Source organism: Cupressus sempervirens, chromosome 11 (assembly GCF_028749045.1).
Source record: "Cupressus sempervirens isolate cs-2001-9-10 chromosome 11, ASM2874904v1, whole genome shotgun sequence".
Lineage (NCBI taxonomy): Eukaryota > Viridiplantae > Streptophyta > Pinopsida > Cupressales > Cupressaceae > Cupressus > Cupressus sempervirens.
In genome coordinates this window covers 458,312,664-458,320,579 of record NC_143128.1, presented here as the reverse complement: position 1 = coordinate 458,320,579, position 7,916 = coordinate 458,312,664, and the positions used below count along the sequence as shown (strand labels likewise).

Below are 7,916 nucleotides of genomic sequence, written 5' to 3'. Positions count from 1 at the left end.
TCGTCGACGATATTATTACAAGCTCGTGACACGTAACATTTAATAACAATATACATAATATTGTGAGGTTATGTGAATTTGTGATGATTCAGATCCACCCAATATCAGACAGATCTAGCACATACAATAGACTATTGAAAGATATTGTTAGGTTATGCGAATTTGTGATGATTCAAATCCACCCAATATAAGACATAGATATAGGACAGAGAATAGACTATTGAATTAGGCTTTACTGGTTTGGATCTATTCAACGACAAAACATAATGCTATAATAATAAAGATCCTCGATTCCCTGAGGACAAGAACGGGCGAACTTAAGCAAGCTCTGTCACCATATTCATTGCAAACTCACGGATTTTCCAATTTATTGGCTACTTTCGTTGATTTTAATTTTGAATCCCGAATCCTGAATCAGAATCAGAATCAGAATGAAGAATCCAGGTTGAGCTCAGAATGGAAGGGAAGGAGAAGGAGAAGGAGAATTCGGGCCCTGTTTCGTACTGGAAACTTGTGTCTTTCTCTGATCCTCTCGACTACGTTCTCATGATTGTGGGAACTCTCAGTGCTCTCGTACATGGCATCATAAATCCCCTCAATATGGTCATCTTTGGCAAAATCGTTAATAGCTTCGGCTCCAATCAAATCCAACGTTCCAGAGCTGCAGACGAAGTTGAACATGTCTGTACTGTGCACGAGTTCTTTCTATCTATTCTGCCATTTCTTGCATGGGTTTGAAGCTTTTAATCTAAAAAACAGAACTTTTTTGTTTCTGTTTTGTGCAGTTGGCACGGGTACTCCTCATCTTGGCAGCCAATAGCTTCTGGGTTACTTGGCTTGGTACATACTACATACCCAACTCTTTTGTTCACAGTCACAGAAATACTTTTATAAGCAATTGTGCTCCTTAATTCATATGTCATGAAGAATAGTTTACAAATATCTTCTACTCAATCGATTTGTTGAGCTTGTATAAGAATTTGACAAGTGAGATTTTGCAGAGGTGGCATGCTGGATAAGTACTGGAGAGAGGCAGACGGTGAGGATGAGGGAGAAATACCTGGAATGCTTGCTGAATCAGGATATTGAATTCTTTGAGGAAGAGGATTCAGATAATGCCCAAATTGTTAGCAGTGTTGCCACAGATCCTCTCCTCGTCCAAGAAGCCATTGGTGAAAAGGTAATTCCTTCATGTTTTGTCTTACAGCTTTCTATTGTCTTGATGATTTCAATTCAGTGCACTTATTAAAGAGATATCTGTTGAGATCAAAAAGGTGTTATGGTTGATTAAATTGGTGGCCAGCCTTTGGACTAAATTGGTGCTTCCAAATTATTAGACTAACCTTTCCGTTTCTGTAGAGTATAAAAACGCAAAACAAAGAGACATATCTCATTTCTCTCTAATTGCATTATCAATGAATCAGAATGAATAACATCTTTACAAACAAAACAAAAAATTGGTATTATCTATCATGTAGGACAAATGTCTTAGGGAAAGTACTTTGTCATTTCTTTCTTTTTTGTGACCTTTGTGCATTGAAAACAACACCTCCTACATTTGCTAGGTTAATACTGTCATGTCTTGATTAAATCTTAATAATTGAATCAATAACAAATAATAAAGAGCCATCCTCTATGTTTTGATGTTGTTAGAATATTCAGATATGATCTTGTAACTAGATTCTTAAATAAGATATTTATGTTAAATGTTTTCTCTAAAATTCTAATTATAATATAGAATTTTTAAATACATTTATCTAAAAATATTGAAAAAGATATATATCTTGAACTATTTTATTTACTTGAAAACTAGTTTAATTTATTTTAGAACTATTTAATTTACTATCTGTAACATAAATTCTATGCTATATTTATTTGAGAATTTTTATATTTATTATTGTATATTAATATTTGACATGTAAATAATTATTTAATTTTAAATAATATACTAGAATTTTTGCTAATCTAAATTAAAATATTAGAAAAGTACAATATAAAACTGACTAGGGGAACGGTGCTGTATTAAGAACTATAACCATGGATAAGCACATTCTTGATTAGTGATACATACATGCTTTATTTAATTTTTTTATTTGAGCTAGTTTAAAATTTTCACTCATTTTGCAGGTTGGAGTATTTCTGCACAACATGGGAACATTTGCAGGTGGAATAGCCATTGCAGTGATTACCTGTTGGCAAATTGGTTTACTGATACTGGGTTCAGTGCCTTTGATGATCGTGACTGGTCTAACATATGGATATTTCTTTAAGAGACTTGCAATTAAGAACATGTCCTTGTATGCAAAAGTTGGCTCTCTTATTCAACAGGTGGAGTTAAACAGCTCATATTCTAAATTTCAAATACTTACATAAACATAACCTTTGTTGTTTATAAGTTGCTTAAAAGCTAATACAGACAACCACTGCAGGCAATCAGCCAGGTGAGAAGTGTTTATGCTTGTGGGGGAGAAGCAAAAGAAGAAGAAAACATCTCCATGGTTTTGGAAGAGGCCATGAAAGTGGGATTACTCTCTTCTCTAGTAAGAGGTGTTGGTTTGGGGATGACATTTGCAATCATCAACTGTTCTTGGGCAGCTGCCCTCCGGTTTGGAGGTGTTCTCATTTCACAGAAAACAGTAACAGCTGGTCAAGTTATCACATCAGTCTTCTGCATCATCTTTTCTGGCATGTAAGTTTTCGTTCTTTAGTTTTACTTGGCAGCAAAGTGAAAGATAAATAAATACTACTCTATCATTGGGCACTGAACTAGCATTGGCGTTTTCAGGTCTTTAGGAGAAGCTCTACCAAATCTTCAAATTTTTCATAATGGTAGACTGGCTGGAAAAAGAATATTTGACATGATTGAACGAACACCCAAAATAAACATGTGGAAAACCAGAGGCAAAAGTCTTACAGAGGTGAAAGGAGAAATAACATTTGAGAATGTTGGTTTTTATTATCCCTCACGTCCAACCATTTCAATATTCTCAGGCCTGTCCTTCACCATTTCAGCTGGAAAAACAATGGCCTTAGTAGGAAGTAGTGGATCTGGTAAAAGCACTGCAATTTCTATCATTCAACGATTCTATGATGTAACTTCAGGTATTACTTATTATTTCTATTTTTTTGCTTGGTTTATTTTCTCTGCGAAGGGTTTAAGTACAATAGGGAAGATGACGTAATGGTTGAGCACTCTAACTTTGTATTTCTCAAAATTTTATGTGGGAATTTTAAGTCCGTCCATTTTTACAGTGTTTTGCATGGCAAGTCCCCTGCTTGAAACTAAGATTTCAGGACCACATCATTAAATATGATGTGCCATCAGTATACTTTTTGCCAAGATGTCCAAGAAGGCCCAAATAAGAAGTGAGATCAATAAATAGGCACTAAGTCATGTTCTATTAACTGCACTAATGTGAAATCACAAGATTTGTTTCTTTTGGCATCTAAGGAATACATTTCATTCAATCATGTATAATAGAGTTGAGGCCTGGGTAGTTGAGCACCCTAACTTGTCTCATGCTCCTCAAAATGCTATGCGGAAATTTCAATTTGCTCCCAATTTTTACAACTTACCAGCCCTCTGCTTAATAACTAAAGTTTTAGAACACATTATCAAATATAATGTCACATCAATATGTCTTTTGTCAAGTTGTCCAAAAGACCCTAAGAAGAAGTGAGGCTGATATCATAAATAATGTTTTTTTAAAGGACTGACACTGAAGCATATGATGTCTCTTTTTAGATTTCAGAAATTCATTTTATTTGATTACGTGTAACACTATTAGTGTAATATTGTTAGAGATAAACCTTCTAACTACTAGATCCTCATCTCTGGAATGGGTTGGATAGATGATTTGACTTGAAAAGAAATCACTAAAATAAACAATATCAATGTGTACCTATATTGAATCTGTTGCCATTAAGTCATAATCTTGGGTAATTTTGTACTTGACCTTGGAATAACTCTCCGATGATTTTCAATCTGTGGATGAGATTATGACGTTGATTTGTGGCCATTCTAATTCTTTCCAGGCCGAATTCTTTTTGATGGTGAAGACATCAGAGATCTGAATTTAAGATGGTATAGGATGCAAATTGCATGGGTAAGTCAGGAACCTATCCTGTTTCGCTGTAGCATTAAGGAAAATATTCTCTATGGTAATCCCAATGCTTCCATGGTTGAGGTTGAAGCTGCTACAGAAGCTGCTAATGCTAACACTTTCATAAGATCCTTTCCAAATGGCTATGAAACACAGGCAAGTTGCAAACCTGAGATCACAAAACTTTTACAAAAGTCTGACAAAGGTTTGAAACATAATTTTTGCTGACTGACGCAAAAGATCAATCTTCTTTCAGGTAGGTGAAAAAGGAATCCAGTTGTCAGGGGGGCAGAAGCAAAGGATTGCAATAGCTAGAGCTATTTTGAAAAAGCCAAGTTTATTGATATTTGACGAAGCCACAAGTGCACTTGATCCAGAGTCAGAGCATATTGTTCAATCCGCTCTTGAATCCATCATGGTTGGGCGTACCTCGGTTGTGATTGCCCACCGTCTATCTACAATCAGGCATTCTGATTGTATTGCATTTTTCTGCAATGGGAAAATTACTGAGATGGGCACTCATGAAGTATTAGTTTCGAATGGTACAGCAGGAGATTATGCGAGACTTTTAAGTCTGCAAGAGACCACTGTAGAAGGGAAAAATGATATCGCTGAAAGGTTTGATGTAACCACTATCTTTAGGATTTCAGTAGTGATCTTTAACGTAATCGGGTTGGCTTTTGAGCAGACAACAAATTCTTGATCATGCTACTTCAATGATTCAACATTCATCAGCATTTTTTGTTTACCTTACTTGGGTAACATCTAAACTAAAATCCATTTTGCAGCATACCAGAAAACCTACAAGATCAGTCTTCCAACTTCCATGAGTTCTCGGAAAACACAGGTTGCCAACAAGAAGACTTGTCGATTTGCTCCAGTAACGAAACTGAAGCCGAAAACGATAGAAGAGGACTGAAAAACAAGCTGAAAAAAGGATCATATCTCAATTCTTTAAGCCCAAAGACCTTTGCAGTTTATAGAAAATTAACAGGACCAAACTTGCCTTGTTTCTTAATTGGTACTACAGGAGCCATACTCGCAGGCACTGTGAATCCTCTATTTGCTCTAGTTCTTATGGAAGTTGTCGCTATTTATTTTGAAACTGATATCCACAATATTCAGAAAGATATCCAAAAATGGGCAATTGCGTGCGCGGGATTAGGCATTGCAGCCATCTGCACCAGCATTTTTCAATATTTTTTCCTCGGAAGGGCAGGAGAGAACTCTTCAAAGACTTTTCAAGTGGAAACATTTCAAGGTATCCTATAAAGACTTTCCATACTGCTATTCAATCTATAAAAACTAAGATGATGTTAAAAGACTTTACAAACTCTGAATTCATGTCAAATGTTTCATATGCAAGCTGTAAACTTCTCCTGAAGGTAAGGTGGTGTTAAAAAAATAACTTCAGCAGATCCACAAACTCCCTGATTTCATTATACAAAATTGGACTCTGAATCGGACCTCCAAGTTCTATTTTTTTCTGGAAACTAAAGACTATATGCTAACTTATGCAGCTATCATGAAGAATGAAGTTGGATGGTTTGATCGAGAGGAGAATGCTAGCTCTTCAATCACAGCAAACATATTAGCAGATTTTGTTATAGTCAAAAATACCATTAGCGACTACATTCCATCGTTGTTCCAGTGCCTTACATCAACTATAATGGCCTTAACTATTGCATTTTTGCTCGAATGGCACATGGCTTTGGTCACAGTCTTAACATTCCCAGTTGTTATGGCCGGAGGCTCAATCAAGGTCAGACTCTTAAGATCTTTATGAACTCAATGTTTTCTCTGCCATTATAAAAGCTTGCAAGCTTCACATGTTTCTCTTTCTCGATTGTAGGACAAATTTCTAAAACAAGGCTTCAGCGGAGATCTGAGAGAACTCCATGAACAAGCCTGCAACATAGCATATGAAGGAGTGGGAAACATAAGGACAGTTGCATCCTACTGTGCAGAAGACAACATCCTCGGGTCTTTCAAGAAGCATCTGACGGAGCCGCTTAAGAAACATTTTGTCATGGCTAACAAAATGGGAGCTGTCTTTGGTGTTTCCCAATGGGCCCTGTTCTCTGCAAACGCATTAAGTCTCTGGTATGGCTCTTTGATGGTAAAACAAAACATTGCTTCCTTTTCCACCGTATTGAAAGTCTTCCTAGTCCTTGGATGGACAGCATATTTTCTCTCAAAAACCCTAACGCTGCTTCCAGACATACAAAGAGGAGCCGCCGCTGCCTCTAGCCTTCTCAAACTCAAGCACCGAAGGACAAAAATCGACCCTGACAACCCTAGCGCCATAACCCTAAAAGAGCTCAATGGCAAAATCGAGTACCAGAATGTGGTTTTCCATTACCCAGCCAGACCCAATTATACGGTGCTCTCAGGAATTGAGCTCTCCATAGAATCTGGACTCTTGGTAGCATTGATAGGCTCCAGTGGATCGGGAAAATCATCAATGCTCTCTCTGCTGCTAAGATTTTATGACCCTAACAATGGCAGAATTCTCATCGACGGCACCGACATAAAAACAATGAATCTGAGATGGCTGAGAAGACAAATAGGGATGGTTTTTCAAGAGCCGGTGCTATTCGCAACCTCCATTAGAGACAACATATTGTATGGCAACGAGCATATGAATGCAAGTGAAGCAGACATTGTTGAGGCTGCAATGTCTGCCAATGCACATGGATTTATAAGCAATCTGCCAGATGGGTACGGTACAACGGTGGGCGGTGGGGGTTCACAGCTTTCAGGGGGGCAGAAGCAGAGAATTGCAGTAGCGAGGGCGTTGCTGAGGAAGGGAAAGGTACTTCTCATGGATGAGGGGACGAGTGCGTTGGACTCCGAGTCGGAGCAAGGAGTACTGAGGGCTATTGAGCAGGCTGTAAGAGGAGGTGGTTGCACTTGCATCAGTGTCTGCCATCGAATGGCTTGGATGAATGTTGCAGATAAAGTCTTTGAAATTCAAAATGGAAAACTCCTAACCACGACTTCCCCTGTTGTGCACAAGGAAAGAAACGCATTGTGATTCATCAACTGTTACAAATGCACAAGGGGCAGAGGGCGGGGTGATGCTGCCGGCCATATACTTTTCATAGAAAAATGACAACATTTCACATGGACATTTACCCGTCACAAGTGTCAACTGACAAGAGCAATTGCACCTTGCTGTGCAAGGCAACGGCTACCCAGTCAGGTATTTCGACATGGCTGGATGCCATGCCACCCCTACCATTACCATAAAGGCACCAGCTATGGTGCAACATATTTGCATCGGCCGGGCCCCTCCTCCATCCTCCCACTCCATCCTGACTCTACAAGCGCAAGTACAAATGCAGTCAGCAGGCACAAGTACAGACGTCTGTTCATTCCGACTGCCATATTCTAACTGCGCCGTATGTTATCCAACACTACCCTCCGCCATCCAGCTTGCCCAACAAACAATATTTCCCGCCAACTTTTTGCAATTAATATCAACCAAACCCAGAAATGCTCGTCCTGCCATTTTTCTCGTGGAGTCTGTATCAATGGAGCCAGAGAGCTCATTCCATAATAAATATGTTGTTATTATCCGTAATTCCATAATAAATATTAGTTATTTTAAATAAGTAAATAGAATTTATATATTTTTATTATAATAATTATATTGTTAATTTTTTTGTTTTAAATATATAGTAATATAGAAATAAAATAAATGTTGTTTATTTTATAGAAGTAATAAGTTTTTTAAAGAAAAATTAGTTGCTTGAAAGATAAGATTAAATCAATTGATTATTATATTAATTATATTATGAAATTCAATTA

General features: G+C 37.5%; 1 protein-coding gene across 1 annotated transcript; it reads left to right on the top strand.

The window, feature by feature from the left end:
* Positions 1 to 456: 456 nt before the first annotated feature.
* Positions 457 to 7,684, top strand: LOC149530376 (ABC transporter B family member 19-like). Its single transcript, XM_089808191.1, has 11 exons — positions 457 to 681; positions 786 to 840; positions 1,002 to 1,180; positions 2,128 to 2,328; positions 2,430 to 2,689; positions 2,786 to 3,102; positions 4,036 to 4,259; positions 4,360 to 4,721; positions 4,892 to 5,364; positions 5,624 to 5,865; positions 5,956 to 7,684. Exons 1-11 carry the CDS (start codon positions 457 to 459, stop codon positions 7,138 to 7,140), a joined length of 3,723 nt encoding a protein of 1,240 aa, XP_089664317.1. The 3' UTR covers positions 7,141 to 7,684.
* Positions 7,685 to 7,916: the final 232 nt, after the last annotated feature.